Source organism: Arctopsyche grandis, chromosome 6, assembly GCF_051622035.1.
Source record: "Arctopsyche grandis isolate Sample6627 chromosome 6, ASM5162203v2, whole genome shotgun sequence".
In the NCBI taxonomy this organism is placed as follows: domain Eukaryota; kingdom Metazoa; phylum Arthropoda; class Insecta; order Trichoptera; family Hydropsychidae; genus Arctopsyche; species Arctopsyche grandis.
This window is the reverse complement of record NC_135360.1, coordinates 8,687,028-8,705,986: the sequence shown is the minus strand read 5'-3', so window position 1 is coordinate 8,705,986 and position 18,959 is coordinate 8,687,028. Positions and strand designations below refer to the sequence as shown.

The 18,959-nt window shown below is 31.8% G+C and overlaps 1 protein-coding gene across 1 annotated transcript; it reads right to left on the bottom strand.

Annotated features, from left to right (window-relative positions):
* Positions 1–259: 259 nt before the first annotated feature.
* LOC143913216 (protein takeout-like) lies at positions 260–12,051 on the bottom strand. The gene is made up of 5 exons (XM_077432883.1): positions 11,831–12,051; positions 8,532–8,623; positions 8,295–8,443; positions 6,255–6,388; positions 260–573 (listed from the first exon to the last, which is right to left on the bottom strand). Exons 1-5 carry the CDS (start codon positions 11,898–11,900, stop codon positions 275–277), a joined length of 744 nt encoding a protein of 247 aa, XP_077289009.1. The 5' UTR covers positions 11,901–12,051; the 3' UTR covers positions 260–274.
* Between the last annotated feature and the right edge of the window lie 6,908 nt (positions 12,052–18,959).

Sequence of the window (18,959 nt, the reverse complement as noted above, 5' to 3'; positions counted from 1 at the left end):
CAATAGCATATAGATAATTAGTTGTGCTTCTTATGCGTCACACTCTATTGATAATATTAATAAATAATTCAATTTGTACTATTTTTTTTTATTTGTACTATTTGTACATTCATAAAATCGATTTATCGACAACTTCCAATAACAAAATTATGTGTTACATTTAAATTGAACTATATATATATAGATATGAATATATAAACATATATAGTGTATATGTATGTATGTACCTATATGTAGATAAAGCATTCTTACGTTTACTTTTCAACATTATTGTTCAAGGGAATAACTCTTTGTATGTGAACTTGAGTGTGATTTTATTGGATATATCAGTGAATAATTCAGCCAGTGATTTCTCCAAAACGGGGCTGATTTCGCCGATGAAGACCTTGGAGTTTTCGTTGATTATCCTGTTGGTGGCTTCGCCTAAGACTGGATCTCCGTTGAAGAGGTTTGACAAATGTATTTGTGCATCTCCCACCGTTAATTTTATCTTCATCTTGTCAAATTCGAGATATTCCTCTCCGTCTCTCATGATTTTGTGACCTTTCATTGTGACGTCGCACAAATAGTTCGCTGTAATTAAATATTTCAATATCATTTTTTTACTTTATTTATAATCGATAATAACAAAAAATTGGGTTTTTCATTTAAAATATTGTTATCACATAATTTTATTACATACTAGCTGAATCCGGTATCAGTTACAATGCCACGATAACGCAAGCAATTCCCGTTCCCTTTCCCGTTTCTCGATGTGAATGCTTCAGTTTGAATATATAATATATATATATATATATATATATATATATATATATATATATATATATATATATATATATATATATATATAATATAATTTAATTTATATATAATTTGTTTATTGAAACGACATAGAAGTCATAACTAATGTGTATGTGTATCATTTAAGGAAAATCAAAAAAAGTGCACATTTATTGTGTACAAGGAAAATAAAAACAAGATAAAATAATATATAATACTAGATGTTCGTACAACGCATATTTTTTCTCAAATGTGTAAAATTTACAAATAAAGTGACTACAAATTTAAAAAAATAATATTCTCATTGTCTATTAATTTCAAATGATAAATAAAAGCTAATAGAGGTGTTTATTCATTAAGCACTTCCTTCCGTAACCGACAAAAAAATTTAGTACGCGAATGGTTGAAAATCATGGGCTTCCACTTTCTTTTGATCTTAGCATTTTGAGTGCTGACGTTTTTCTGTTGAAAGCCCGCCACACTGAAAATTTCGCCAACATTTCCAACTAGAATTATTTAGAAATCCAATAGAAACCAAGTATAAAAATTGTAGCTAATCTAAGAAAACCCTAGATAACTACCGCCGAGGATTTCGAGTTTTTTAAAGGTGTGTTTAGACTCTCTAATATGTCTTGCAACAACATAAAATAAACATACGAAGTCTATTAATGAATGTATTTTTTCAAAACTAGTTTCATCTTCTTCATTGTTGTTAAAATGTAATGCTCACAATCTAAATGCCAAGCCATAATCTAAAATACTCAGCAGTTAGGGATTTCCATCGGGAAATTCTGCTATGGTTATAAATTCAGAAATTCCGGTGTAAACTAGTCATTATAAACATTGACACGGATTACACAACCCATTTTCAATGCATTTTTTTCAATGTTTATTTGTTTATGTCAGCGTATTTCAGACTCATGAAATTGTTGGCAAAATGCCGATTGGCGTTGGTCACCATTCAAAGAGAAACGTAACAAATTCAAAAACGAGCTCATGATTCGTTTCGAAAATGTAAGTAAATTTTCATAATTCCAGAAATTTAACCAAGATTTAGGAAAGATACAAAAATTACAAAATAAAGCTATGAGAGGTGTTTTGAATGTGGATAGATTAAAAATTATCAGAAGTATATTAGATGAATTGGGATGGATGAGTATTAGAATTAGTTTAAATCTTAATACATTGTCTTTTGTTTATAAGTTAGATCATAAGTTATTACTTATTATTAAGTATTTTAAGGATTATACGATAATAAATAGAGATATACATAGTTATTATACTAAAGAAATATGAACAATTTAGTTGTAGGTAGAATAAGAAAAAAATAAGACAGTTGGTGGTGTTTTTCACGGGGGTGTGCTCATGTACAATGCCCTCCTTGAGTGCATCAAGACCGTGGATGCATTCTTGCGCGGTGCAAGGAGACACCTCTGTGAAGGACAGTGCATATAAATTTATATTATACATAGCATTTTAGAGTTAAGTAATTAAGAATGTATTTTTAAATTAGCTAGACAGCTAAAATTATATAAATAAATAAATTCCATACACGTGACGATGGCCAACTGTCAAATACACTATTAGTTCACCTACGAGTTGGGAACTTGTGCTCTAGGGCTTGTTAATATATGTACATACATATTATGACGTGTTATGCATGTGTGCCCACATTTATTATGAAACTCATTAAATCAATGCAGATTATAGCCATTAGCCTACCGATTTGGAACGAGAAACGTGATCAATCTGTCACACGGAAGAATTCAACGTAATGAATGACTATTAACGTAGTTTTAGGCACGTGTCATGAGATTCAAATATGTACACACACATGCATCAATTTAAATTTGCATCATTTCGATATTTCCTCACGTGTAAAAATTACAGCGGTTTCAACTTTACTGGTCGGCAAGCAAGGCGAACTAGACAGATCCATTTGCACAATATGCACATTTCCAATTGTACTTTCGCACTGCATTGAAGTCCAATTAATTCAATAACATTATAAAAGCTTCCTTAGTTCAATGAGCGTCGTGTAATTAGTGATTATAATAGTTGTAATGGATCATTTGCATTTATTATTATTTGACCTTTGCCAGGACTCATAATCCATCACGGTACGACTGATATGCATCCACTTATTTATATATTTATTTGTGTTGCAAAAATGTGTGTTTATGGATATGTCATAAATATGATAAATGGTCAATCAATCTCTTGTATAAATCAGTATTGTAAATGTTGAATTATCTGCTCTGTACATGTAATATAAATTGTAGGGGTAATTGAATGGATTGAACTCAAATTAAAATGAAACAATGTGTGATATTTAAATATAATTTTCTCAAGTTAATAAATACTGTGTTTATTTTTAATTGCGAAGTCACTGTGAATCTTACCGCCATTTAACGAAAATTTCATTGTTTTTTACGTGTTATTTAAAGTATTAAAGATTTTTTTTATCTATATATGTGTGTGTATATATATATATATATATATATATATATATATATTTCTAAGCCCGCTTTAAAGGTCACGGAATTTGACCCTTAAAGCCCTCAACATGAGGCCACCACCCCCCCGACGAATACAGTCCAAGAGACCCTTTCGTCGGAGAACGAGACGGTTGTTCATGAATATCGCACAAGAACAACCGCACATCACTGTTCTAATAAAAAAAACCACACTGTACATAATCAAGTACAAAATTAACAACAACGCATGAACACATAAAGCGCGCATGCGGTAGGAAACAAAACCTGAGATGTGCCGTGCGAATGCACGCACACCTCAAGTAAACATACATGTACGCATGATTATATATATATATATATATATATATATATATATATATATATATATATATATATATATATATATATATATATATATATATATATATATATATATAAATATATATATATATATATATATATATATATATATATATATATATATATATATATATATATATATATATATATGTTTATCTGTCACGTATGCGTTCCTATACAATTCAACCGATTGCGATGAAACTTACAGAAGCTATTGTGTGTATGCCCGCGATGGTTTCTGTAAAATAAATCACCCAAAAACGAGAATGGAAACGGGAAAAACGGGTGACATTGCAACGCAATAATTTAAAATGTGTTCGCGTCGCCACCTGGATTGTTAGGGTAAAATAAACAAACAATTGAATAATTTCAAATGTGTTCGCCACCTGCTTTTTTCCGACAAATTATCATTCCTGTAATTTAATTTGATTATTAAGTATTAATTTGATACTGAAGCATTCACTTATCGAAACACATCGAGAAACGCGACCGGGAACTGGAATTACTTGCGTTATTGTAGCATTGCAACGCATGCCGGGTTCAGCTAGTTATTGATAAATTCCTTCCTAAAGTGTGTTGCAACAGAAATTGTTATTATAATTATGCGGTATATGTATATGTATATAACTATATATCTACATATATATATAACAGTCGAAGTGAATTTTCAGTTGTACATAATATATTCCAACTGGCGTTTTAGTTCATTCTTATTCGAATACAATTCAACTTGTTAATTGTGTATATCTTTACAAGCGCATATATGTACACTTTCAACAATGTGCGCCAGTTGTAAAATAACAGTTGAATTTTAACAGCTCTTGTGTTTTTACGAATGCTTAAGAATTCAACAATGGCTAGTTAATATAGACTATTTAGAATTTAATATTGGAATTTAATATTGGCTAGATATTAGGAATAAAGGTAATGAGTACCGTATTACGATAACTCTAAGAACGTGTTCAAAACAAAAATGTGACTTTCCAACTTAATTTAGTAGTCGAGTAACGTTTTCATGAAATCCTAACATCTCCATCTAACCTGGTACTAACTTATAGTTGAACTGTATTTTCAATTGTAATATATTTTGACCAGTTAGAATGTAATCCCTCATATGAATCAACTTACGTCGGTTTGTTGGACAAATGTATTCCAACTAGTCAAAATATATAAAACTAATAATACACTTTAACTATAACGGTAGTTGGTACCAGGTTAGATGGAATATATTCCAACTAGTCAAAACATAATATAATTGGAAGATACACTTCAACTGTAACATATACATAGAACGTACATAAGAGTCGCTATGGAAACATTGATCAATGGTGTGTAACTCCAGTAAATTATTAAATGCTAAGGTATTGTCTTCACCTTTGAATGAAAATTATCAAAAAATGGATTATTGTTCAATATATACGGTCCAAGGGTTCACTTCAGTTCGTTCGTAAACATACTAGTTTGTTCATATACTATTGGTTTTAGTTTTAGTGCTAACAATCAAAATCTATCTTCAAATAGACTCGGCAGGTGTTGCATGAGCTTTTAGGTGTAAAACTTTTGAGCTGTCAAAACGCCAAATATGTTAAAAGGAAATCCTATGGTAACCGCATTACTACGTTGCTATAATTTCCGTTTCCGCTTATGTTGCAAAAATAATGCAACCCAAGGCAACTAACTATACACACATAAAGGATGGGACAAACGATTGAGAATACTTAGACTTATACCTAAAAGTTCATGCATGAACAAACTAGTTCGTTTATCAATTAACAATTTTGTGTAAGATACCTGCGGGTAATAAGACCTATTATTCGAAAACCTTATATAAAATGTTTAAAAGTCGACTGAATTAAAAAAAAAATGAACATTTAAAACATATTTGACAAAAGAGAGAGAACAATAGAACTTTGTCAAAAAAGAGGACACTTTCTCTTGAAAAGAGACCTGTTGGAAACCTTACATATAACATTACAAAGCTAGTTACATATGATTTACCCACTTTAAATTTAAAAATAAGCAATTGAAATGTATTGAAAATACTTCAAATATTACGTCAACGAATTTAACTAATTCAAATATTACGTCAACGATTGTAAAAAATTTCAACTACATATTTTCATAATGTATATTATATTATCATAATGAACTCATGCAATTTAATTTACTTTTATTGTAGAGCGCCATACTTAAATACGTTTACGATTTCTTTAACAGACATGCAATCAGTGAAACTCAAGTATCCTCGATAGTTTTTACTATATGTACATTAATTATAAAATATATATACTATACATATATGTATATAACCAATGTATGCAAACAATAGACGCTTCCTTGTCGAGTCAATTTTATGATCAAAATTAATTCAAGGGACTTTTAACACTAATTACGTGATTGCTAATAATTATTTGATCGCTCTACATGTACATATGTATGTACTTCGAAATTATCTTCAATTAAAAATTATCCTCTATTGTGCAATCGGTCACGGTCAACTCGGTAATAATTCAGTGTCAAGTTTAACAGATCTTTTGCTCGTCTTACACAATCGATAGAAAATGAACACTTAACCGTGAATACCGACTATACAATTACTGGCATGCAAGTCATAAATGTAAATTAATTGAAACTTACTGAAATTTCCAATTATGTCTCCTTTGCCGTGCAGATTGAGCAACAAGATTTGCATGTCCATCTTATAATTACCCTCGAAGTGAAGGTGTGGTAAAAGAAATTTGTAATCGAAACGATTCCGTCTAAGATCAGACCTGTAATTAAAATATTAGTACATGTTTACATTTTGATACTATGCATATTTGTATACATATATAAACTAATGGACGAAAATGGAAAGGAAATTCATGAATTGATGTAAAAAGATGTATTTACATATGTAACTTTTAAGTCACCATGCGTCTTATTTTTCCTAGCCATATACTCTTTTTGAAGATTAAAATTTCTTCAAATGTGGGAATCACCATTATTGATCACTGTCAAGTAAGGATAAATACAAAAATAAAATATCACCGAAAAAGCCCCAGGGGGTGATTTTTGGGACTGTATACCATGTACATATATGGACTAGGGGTGCTGGGTTTTTTTCGCACGTTTAAAATTATCTAAAAAAAAACACGTACCACATACCACTCAGTATATTTTCGCCCTAATGGTACGCAGTACGTGTTTTTTTAGATCGTTTTGCACATCCAAAATAACGCTAGCACACCTGATCTATGCTATGGCGATCCAGAACAAAACTCACCTCTGGAGTGTTTTTGGTGATATTTTATCCTTGTATTGACATATGTACATACATAGGTTTGACAGTGATGGATATCGATGAATCCCATAGTTGTAGGAGAAACTAGTCGAAATAAAAATATCGTACAAATTCAGGTGTATTCATAATATCCAGCACTACAAGGCAACAGCCTAGCACAGTAGTACACGGAAAAGACTACTTACATATATTAATACTGTATAGCAGCGTACTTCAGACGAGCTTTAGCCGAGTGCAAGGCAAAATCGGCTTACAAATACATTACAGAGTGCGAAAATACGGCTCAATATTGCTTGCGACGACACGATATACGGCTTTATATCGTGTCGTCGAGTCAATGTTGTCACAATATGACGTTTCCAAAAATATTCGCAGCACTTTCGTTAGAACGGGTGCACTCGTCACGTTTGAATATTCCCACAGTGGCCAAAGAAAACCGGTTTTACTTGATACATTACGGTGCTCTATACTGCTGTATAATATGAATAGATTTTGTTGGATACTGCTGTTACGTCTACGCCTCGTGCACATTATAAAACACATGAATATGTCCATATAAAATATACCAAAGAATAATTTTCGTACTGCTATTTACATGCAGTCTTTGCTGTGCAAGTAAAAATAGACCTTTAGCAATGACATGAGGTTACGCTCATCACAACTGGAGTCTACCTAGTTATGGCGTGCTGTACGAATCGGTGTGTTTCCGCCTTAATGTTGATAACACTGTTCGACACGAAAAATGGTTCAGAGACGAGATATGACTTTTCGTATAGATCTATGCCCAGTAAACACGAATCTGGTAATAAAAAATGTTGATTGGCTCGAAATTTGGAGATAGATGTGTTTTTTAAATCGCGCGATTTTTCTATATCTTGGTGTTGTTCGGTCGATGTCTCAAAATATGTCATTTCCTTTACAAAATGAATATTGGAATCTATAGTCGGGTATTTTATCTTTCATTTGTAGTAGTACAAAAAAAAAAGTCGTCATTTGTCGAACAGTGTAATAAATCAACCTTTGGCACAGAAAACATGTATTTGTAAACATTTGCCATGAACTTGAACTTTGAGCCCAACAGCTTGATTTCGAAGACATATCATATACATATTTATTACCTACTGAAGAGCTAATAAAACATTGAGTTTATAATATTGTATACATAAAAGGTGTGCCAATCAATGAGTTGGTAGTGTTGAAATTATTTTATAATATACATATGTAGTATATAAATTATTTTTGTTTTAGCCTAAACATCTACACCAAACTATTGGGAGTCTTAGCGAACAGGACGTGGTATCGGAAAACTTAACAGAACAGAAAAATTTACATAATATTTTAGGACTGAGTGGTTGCAATACATATAAGGATAAGTTATTTTCAATAACACATACTTTAGTTCTAAGATTTTGAAGTTGCTAGGTCCCCAAACTTTGACATTGGACATGGTGGCTTCTAAAAGTGCACCTTTCGGTCCTCTAGAAAGAACTATTTCTTTCATATTCAAAGGCTCTATCGCAGGTACGTTCAACTCTGGTATACCCTATGAAATTCAAAAAAATATCAATATTAAAAATATATATATTAAATAATATTAAAAAAAAATCAAGCCAGTTGATCTATGTACTTACCTCGACAAGCTTCGGCCGTATTTTATCTATTGAATTTATAATACATTTGTCGACTTCTGGGTCGGTTCTCTGACATATTTTTATATAGTCGGCTGAAACATGGAAGTAGAATTTAATTATGTTTTAATCGCAGATAATCGACTAATCGTCTGTAAATGGATCTGTTAAGGAGCTGTTGTTATTATTTTTTTTTCATGTTGTGACCATGTTGTTGACCCTAGTGCATAAGAAGTTAATGCACCGACGCATTGGAGAATGCACGTTTGATCAGAAACGCATGTCTGCCTTGAAACAGATACTAACGACTGGTTTTACAATGACAGGTGGTTAGAGAACACCAGCTGGTACTTCATCTTCACACAAATCTTTTTAAGTGATTCTTTTGCTGTTTTTAATCGTAAAAAGTAAAATGACAATCCATGTACATTCATATGTACATATATTTCAAATCAAGTAAAATCGTTTTTTTTATATATTTAATCTCACTGTATTGTAGTAATATTATAAACCATCTAGTATAAAATGCTTATATAATACAATCGGTTATATACATAGTATGCACTAACTACATAATATTATAATCAACTCAAGCGCGAGGATCAAGGCCAAGTTGATTTTAATATTAAAGAAATATTGTTTATTCACTAATCTATTCAAATATTTACATAACTTGTTCTCCTTGTAAAATGTCCAATCCCAATACTTTTCTAATTGAATCAAAATTTGGCGAGGTTTTTGCGTAATGCTGTGACATTCGTATATGGTGCACATGCTTAAATGTAAGTGCGATGAAGTATCTTATTTCGATATATAAAATAAATCGCTAGAGCGTTGCTCACTGGTTAACAGTAAAGAGATGGAGGGTTCATTTCCGAATAATTATTCGATTTATATACGTTGCTGGCAAGATCTGGCCGATTATTAAATCCAGATCGACCATCTCCTGCTAGAGTTTTCCATTTAATCTGATTTAATTGTTTTGACGGATCCACTAAAATTGGCATCCTCCCCCCTATTTCCTCTGTTTCAAGCAAATTCGAATTTGTTGATTGTTAAATATACCTAAATTTTAGAATGTTTTTAGTATTTATATACATATGTACAAGTTTGGCCATAGGTTTCGCTTTGGGGTATCCTGATATGGCACCTACATACATATGGTAAAATGAAATATATAAAATAACAAACAAACAATATTAGAGTACTACATATACTTATGTATGTGGTCTATTTTTTTAGAAAATAGTATGTAGTAAGTCTGATATCAGAATTTGAGTTAAGAATCAATGGATCAAATAATCGGATTTGTTCATTAGTGCAGAAAGATATTAAAAACTTGTACGGGATTCTTCTACGCTTTCTTCCACAATGACATAAAAAATGTACATGTTCAAAGAATCCTCAATCAAAAATATATACACATGTGACATTTGAGATCAATTAAAAAAAATTTGAACGACAGACACCTTCTGAACTAAATAAAGGCATTTAAAAACAGCGAGTTTTTGGTTATATTATAGCATAATATATGTGTGTGTGTATATAAAAATAGACGAGATGTGTATGGGTATGTCGGCGCGTAGTTATGTCTCTCGCGGTTTTGTCGCCGCGCGGTAATGTCGGGGAGGATATGTCGGGGCGCATATTGGCCGAGCGGTTTTGACTGGACACCATTAGCGAGTGCTCGTTACGAATATGAGATGTTAATATGAAGAAAAAAAACAACAACAATTAATAAATGATCTTACAACTTATGCTACAAATTCAAATTTTAAACATATTTAAAATAAACAACTATTAAATGGCGGAAAAGTTTGAGGTTCGGCGTTGAATGCACACAGAACGTGTGACGATGTGTTTCAAAAGCGGCAGGTACTTTTTTAAACGGGTGTATTATTTCGTTGCGCAAATTATGCAAGATTTCATTGATCAACGCAAGAGTTGATCAACAACCCTTTGGCTAGCACGTGCGCCTATACGATATTTTATTGTCGTACTCGTTTAATTTTTGTAATATTCATTTCCTTCGTAAGCACACGTTCGTTTCGACATTGTAAATGTAAAATTATAATTTGTACAAAAAGAAAAAAAAGCAACATCAATAAACTGTAATAACGCAAACGGCCGCAATTATTATATTATTATAAACTAGTTATAGGTATGTACATAGAATTTGCGTTATAGGTAAGACATTTCATACTATAACCCTGTTTCAAGTCGTCGCTGAAACATTTCAACACATCTTTTGCAATTTCAACTCAATCGCGACCAAGTGTTTCCACAGTAGTTAAACCTAATAATATTTAATTTTATATTCAGTAGTCAATTGATTAAATTCAGTTTGTATTTCCTTGTCTAATTATCAATTCTTGCACTTTCATTTAGAGCTTATTGCTAAGCGGTCCTGAGATCACATTTTAATAAAAATGAAAAAAAGTATTTTACAACTCAATTTTTGAAAAGACTGTCGAAGAAATTTTCAGCCTAAATCATTGTCTCTTCTGATTGGAGAAATATTCAAAAATACTACTACAATAGGAACCATCATCACTTCGCTGATGTCATCCAATAATTCATAAGCACCTCATTAGTAAATATTATTAGACATTTGCTTTAATCTACTCAATTTAAAATGAAATTTGATGATAAAATTTCGTGCTTTTTTCTACTACATATAATATACACATATGTATATAAAAACATAAATAAGAGAACATTATAAATATTAAGAAGAAAGTTGCAAAATAGATAATGGTAACTTAGCTTACGAACAATAAAACGTCAAATCAAATCTCATTCGATTTTGCTATTACGTTTGAAAATAGTCAAAAAAATTTTTTTTTTTAATTCTGAGACTTTTCAATCGAAATTAGAATAATATAATCGATTGAATTTACAATTTTCGTACTGATTTTTTGATAAACCAAAAATTTAATCCAAAATTTCATATTAAATGCATTAAAAAACATTCAAATTAATTTTTATAATACGCCAATTTAAGCCGTTCGAAATAAATTTTATATTTCTATAGTATATTCTACATATGAGTCGTTATAATTGAAAGTGGTATAAGTTCACTTTTCTTCATTTCGAGAAATATCTCACAAAACATTAAATATAATGTTTCGCGTTTAACAATATTTAATAAAAATATACGTTCATTGTTTTTCCGAGATTCTGGACATATCGAATTAAAAATCTGGACATATTGAGTTTTAGGAAATGAAAATTGGACTTCCACCACTTTCAAATATAACGACTCATATGTTAAATTAATAACATCAATAACAAATACTCACGTATTTCTGCATTGATGTTGACGACGACCATCAAACAAGTTGCCAACAGCTTTACAATCCCCAAAGTCATTGCTATTTTATTTGATAGGATTTGTATTTAAAATTTACCAACAATGTATTTATTTTCGTTATCTTGAAACGTAACTTTAGTTTCGCTTAGTTAACTGATGTGTTGCCGCTTAACCGTGCCGGCTTGAAATGATGCCAAGTAACTTGACTCGCCGAACTTAACTTTTAGATGCTCTGACGTATTTGCGATTCATATACAGAAAACTTTATGAAAGGGTCGCCTTAAAAGCCATTTCAAATAAAAATTCAATCAACTCTATCTGTCTTTCGAATTGGCAATCTCCAGAAGGCAATAGCAAATCCCCTTCTACTCAGTGGCATAACTGGAAAAATTTGGCCCGCATGCAAAAGTTACCAAAGGGTAACTATTTATTTTTACAAATATAAAATGTCCTTCGAATCAGAATTTTTTATGCATGCTTGACTGTTTTCTAATTAATAACTCTTTTCTTTAAAATATACATATATGTAGATATTTATTTATTACATTTTATACCAGGTAGGCCTTACAGGTAAATTGCAATGCGCCTTCCTGGCCAATTACAAACAATGCAGCATTTTTTATTACACAAATCGCTGAATTACAAGACACTGAAAACTCGCAAATTAACGAGACATCTATGAATTGTACATACATTTTATTGCAAATTAATCATACTCAAATAGTGGTGACATATTAAGTAGGAAGGTTTTTAGCCAATTTAAACGGGAACCGTTTCAACAATGAAATCAGAAATATTAGCAAACTGTGATAGGAAACGATCGATCTGTAGTCATAAATATCCAAGTCTGACCAACAGCACTATAGATATACTCAGAAAAATTCTTTTCAATCGAGGTCAGCTCATGGGATCGAACCCGGCGCCTCTCGGTGTTAGGCAGAAGCTTAACGACCGAGCTATGCTGCTGGCTATATACATACATATGTATTAATATATATGTATAGATATATACGTATTTATTAATATTTGAAGACTTACCTGAGGTCTATCGACTCAAAGGGCCCACATGCACCGCATACCCCTGCGTCATAGTAGTTACGCCACTGCTTTCACTACGTGTAAAAAGTTTATCGTTGTGAAATATGTTTTATTTATAGTTTTAGACCATTGTGGCATTACATAAATAGCCCCTTTTCATTCCAGTCGCTCTCCTCATGTCTGGGGGTCGGAACTTTAATCCTAATCTCTCGAATACCTAATACCTAATCTCGAATACTCTAATCCTCTCGAATACCATTTTCCCAGTGGCAGCCCTGACTTCGTGTTGTTGGGGATGGTAAACTTCATCTGCTACCCCAAACGCTACCCAGAACGACCAATTTTTTCAGGATGTCCTGGTCTCGCCTCGCGATGTGCCCAAAGTACTGGAGGATACGGCTAAGAAAACCTTTAGAACCGAAGAACCTAATGTGCCACAATGATTTACACAAGAAAACAAGAAAAAAATACACAATAATAAAATAAAAAGCAAAAGCAGAAAAAAAATACATAAAAATGAACAGAAGAAAAAAAAACACACCATAAAAATATCAAATAAACAGAATACATACATATTAGGGAATGTCTTACATCCACCGCCAGCAGCAATATACATATACATAAGAACCAACCGTAAATACAAAACATCTCCGTGAGGCCCAAATGGAAGAGAGAAAATCAAAATTCCACTCATACGTCACATCCAATTATGAAAATAATGATGACCGCAGGCTGCCAGACAAACAGGTTTAAATCATCTCTGGTAAGCTACGCTCACTAAGGTGGAATATATCACATTAAGACATGGCAAAACCATTTCACTAAGAAGCCGGATAGCTTTTGGAATAGGAGCCATCCGATAAAGCTTTGTACGGGCGGGAGGTACAACCATCAAATGATGATATCTACCAAGCACATAATTATTAGGAACATAAACATGATAATATTGATAATTGTAAATTTTATCATAAATCATTCAACAATCATTCCCCATCACGTCATTTATCCCTCTTTTTGACAGCATTAGTAGCCCATCTTGTTAACTTTTACCTTCTCTTCTATTATCCACCATCATTACCTTTTATCTACATACTAGTGTTGAACCCGATGAAATATCATCGCATGGATGTTGGCATATTAAATTAGAAAAAAAATTTAAAAGAAATGTGTCAGTCCTGTTTTCAAATACCTTTTAAATATATTTAATTTAATATTTATTACCTACCTACATATAAACAATATAATACACCAACAGAAAAATTAATTAATTAAATAAATTTTCAATATATATATATGGCGCTAAATCTTCAGAGACTCGCCTACAGGAAACATTGGTAGCAAACAGTATTTATAGAAGTTTTTTCTCTCGTTATTATATTCATTCATTTTGTTGGCAGTTTGTTACCTGTGACATACATATTTATGTCGAATCGAAACATATTTGCCCAATAATACATATGCATTTCAATGTCCTACTTTTGACAATTACCTTCATGTACATATTTCGCTTTCTGGTTCTCCTTCAATTACTTATATGACTACCATGGCCACCTCCGTCATTCATAATAATAAATATATTATAGATCTTGAGTCAAATATGTTCAAATATGATCTTGAACCAACATCTGAATGAGATAATCACTAAAGGTGAAGGTAGCCTTTATAAATAGAACAACTTTTATATAGCCTTACAGCATTATTCCTGACTTTTTGAGGAAAAAACTAAGTACTATTTAGCTAAGTCCATAGTCAAAATGTTTTTTTTTTTATGTTTCCAAAGATAATTTTATAAGTTTCTTTAGTGCTTCTTGTTTGTAGTTTCTTCAAACACCATTAGAACAGCCCCTAAATGTGTTGCAATTGTATAGCATGCATCGATTGTGTGATTATCTTTATAAAAACTAGTAATTTTCATCTCATTTGTGACCGGGTCATTAGGAAACGCACGTTGACAATACATTAATAGATGCATATCTACATATATGAAATTTACATTGGTGGCATCTTTGTGTACTATTTTACCGGCAATTATTTTATTGTTCGACGAGCACGTTGATTAGACTCTTTTATTGCGAATTATCAAGATATTTACTACCTGTATGAATTGAATTGGTAAATTTAATTGCACACAATGAACAATGCATAATTACATATTTTAATACTATCAATACCAACTTTTATGAGGTATAATTATTTATTGCACATCTCGTATGCTATTTTGCATTTCCATGAAGAATTTTAAGCCATTATTTTAATTTAAGCCATTATTAAGAATTTTTAACTTTCATAATGTTTTTTTTTTTAACTCATATTCCTTTAATCTGCAAAGAATCATATGTGTGATGGGCATATCTATATATATATACATATACATATACATATATATATATGTATATATATATATATATATATATATATATATATATATATATATATATATATATATATATATATATATATATATATACATATATTCCAATTCTGATTTCAGTTCCGATTCCCAGTTCCAATTTCAGTTCCGTTTCCCTTATATATAAAAAAACCATTCGATTTTTTTTCGATCCAAATAAATTTAATAAAAAAAAAATTAATGTTTACTATTACATTAGCCATGTTTAAGCGGTTTATATTACAAATACTGAGCGAAGCCGGGTAAAACCACCATTGTTTAATAAAGCATTTTGTATACCGTATAGTACCCAATCCAAATATTATTGATGAATATAAATGAATGTTCATTTAAATTATTAATTATAATTAAATTAAGTTCATTTAAATTATTTATTATAATTAAATTAAGTCCATTTAAATTATTAATTATAATAATTAAATTAAGTCCATTTAAATTATTAATTATAATAATTAAATTATAATATATGTACACACATACATATATACATAACAGTGGCGTGCCGTGAGAATATCTCTGTTTTTACAAGCCTCTTATTATTATATCATATCTTTATCTTTATACAATATCTCTTATATATCATTGCATGCGCGCGAGCAGGCTACAAGGGGATTGGGTATGAAGTCAGCTGGTCCCCTTGCATCCTGCTCCCTCACATGTTAGTAAGCCTGTGCGATAAAAACAGAGAGATTTCCATGACACGCACTGATACATATTTATTTATATTTGCAAAATAGTGAAAGTTTATATATTGCCAAGTATATAAATAATGTTTTAATTTAGTATTTTGTCAAGCAATTTTTTAGTAGTCTAATCACTAATGACACACTAATTTTTTGTTAACACACTCGTCTACTCAATAAGAACAATTTTTTTTTAATTTATACTTAGTAACGAATAAACAGATTTATTTAAACAGTTCTTCTACTTTAGGACATGTCGAGGAACATGTTTGAAATCCAGATCAGAGACAAGGAAGCGCAATAAAATTCCAATGTCACCAACGCATTACTTAAATTAAAATATATATATATATATATATATATATATATATATATATATATATATATATATATATATATATATATATATAAAATGAAATGAATTTTAATTAACATAATACAAGTGTATGCCCGCACTTTCGATAAAGAAGAAAATGAGATTGAAGAATTTTATCAACAAATTAAAGAATTGATGACATATACGAAAAAACATGTTAAAATTATAATAGGAGATATCAACGCCAAAGTTGGAGACGAAGAAACAATGGGTATAACTGGTCGCTTCGGACTTGGAGAAAGAAATGAGAGAGGAGACAGACTTGTTCAGTTTTTCCAGGAAGAGCAGTATGTTATCTTGAATATTTTCTTTAAGCTACCTAAAAGAAGATTATACACATGGAAATCCTGGATTATACACATGGAAATACACATGGACTGTTCTGATTATATTTTGCGAAACCAAATTGACTTTATTTTGATAAACAGTAGATTAAAAAATAGTATAAAATCGGTGACAACTTACTCTGGTGCAGACGTGGCATCCGATCATAATCTACTTAGTGGGAAATTGAATATAAGACTGAAAAAGATTTTAAGAACATCAAAACCTAAACCAAGATTGGATTTATAAAACAAAAGATATCAATACAAATTTTAAACAAAAATGTATTGAAGAAAATAGTAATGTAAACTTAAAGTGGGAAGGTATGAAATCAGCAATGACCCCAATTTGGGAAAAAGTTTCTTGAAACAAATAAAATAATCAATAAAAAACAACCTTGGATGACGGATGAAATTATACATTTAATGGAAGAACGTAGAAAACACAAACATAATAATCCAACAAAATATAAAAATATTCACCACCAAATTCAAAGGAAAATCAAAGAAATGAAAAAAAAATGTGACGAAATTGAAAAATTACAAGAAAAACACGATGAATTTAACGTACATAAAAAACTAAAAGAAACAACAGGATCATTCAGAAAAAGAGATTTCATACTCCTTAGGAATAAAAATGGAAAAATCATTTTAAATATGGATGAAAAGAAATCGGAATGGACTGAGTACACAAAATCGCTCTTTAAAGACAATAGAGAAACCAGATCTATTGTCTTTAAAGGGCATATTAAAGATCCAGAAACGGGAACACATATATTGAAATCCAAAGTGGAACATGCTATAAAACTAGCAAAGAGTCGGAAAGCTACTGGACCGGATCTGATTCCTGCCGAATTCCTTAAGTTATTGGAGGACGATAACATAGAATATCTCACAAAACTCTTCAATGAAAGATATTTATCAGGTGAACTACCTAGCGATTGATTACAATCCATATTTATCCCGTTGCCAAAAAAGAGTAACGCGAGGACATGTAGCGACTTCAGAATAATTAGCCTAATGAGTCACACATTGAAGATCCTACTAGGATAATACAGGACATAATTTACTCACGGTGTGAAGAGGCGATTGGCGGAGAGCAGTTTGGGTTCAAACGAGGCTTGGGTACCCGAGAGGCCCTTTTCTGCATGAAAACACTACTCCAAAGATGTAGAGTCCGTAAACCTGCTTACTACTCCAAAGTCCGTAAACCTGTGTATATCTGCTTCATAGACTTTGAAAGGGCCTTTGACCGTGTCCAACACGCTCGCCTGATGGAAACTTTAAAAAATATTGGCCTGGATGACAAAGATGTCAGATTGCTACGAAATATTTATTGGAATCAGACTGCAGTAGTGCGTGTCGATGATCAATTCACTGATGAGATTCCTATAGAGCGGGGCGTCAGGCAAGGATACATCCTATCACCTACTCTTTTTAAAACCTACACCGAATCCATCTTCCACGATGCTCTCCAAGAAGCGGAGGGTATCAAAATGGGCGGCGAGACGATCACCAATATAAGATATGCTGATGACACGGCACTAGTCGCTGAAAATTTAGCAGACCTGCAAAGATCTCTAGATCGTGTACAACAATAAAGCAATCGAAGAGGTCTGCGCATAAATATAAAGAAGACAAAATTTATGATAGTAGATAGAATGCAAACAGACACCGGGAATCTAACCTTGGATGGAGAGGTGATTGAAAGAGTAAAAAGATTCAAATACCTGGGTACCTGGCTGAATGAAGAGATGGGCCCAGATGAAGATCTAAGAATCCGCATCGAGATGGCTAGAACAGCATTTGTAAAAATGAAGGCGACGCTTACAAACAAGCATCTCAATGTTCATACGCGGTTGAGATTCGCGAAGAGCTACGTCTGGACAGTATTACTACACGGATGTGAGACGTGGACTCTGAAGACCAAAATGATCAGCCGCATCGAAGCTTTTGAGATGTGGGTCTATAGGCGTATGCTGAAGATTCCGTGGACCAAAAAGATATCAAACGAAGCGGTCCTCGGCATGATGGGGAGAGGCAGGAAACTTGTTTCTGTCATCAAGCGGAGAAAGATGGAATACCTCGGACACATGATACGGGGTCCAAAATACGAATTTCTCCGTTTGATAACTATGGGGGAAAATAGAAGGAAAAAAATGGATTAGCAGGAAAAAGTTATCTTGGCTTCGAAACATGCGCATGTGGACCGATATGAGCGCCGAAGATCTATTCCGAGCCGTTGAAGACCGATGCGGATATCTTCAAATAATCGACGAGGTCGCCAA

Excerpts from the sequence above, each read along its gene's own strand:
- LOC143913216 (XM_077432883.1), bottom strand. The coding sequence starts at position 11,900 with ATGACTTTGGGGATTGTAAAGCTGTTGGCAACTTGTTTGATGGTCGTC. Across the intron at positions 8,444-8,531 it reads TACGGCCGAAGCTTGTCGAG|GGTATACCAGAGTTGAACGT; the intron begins GTAAGTACATAG and ends TGAATTTCATAG. Across the intron at positions 6,389-8,294 it reads TTCAAAATCTTAGAACTAAA|GTCTGATCTTAGACGGAATC; the intron begins GTATGTGTTATT and ends TTTTAATTACAG.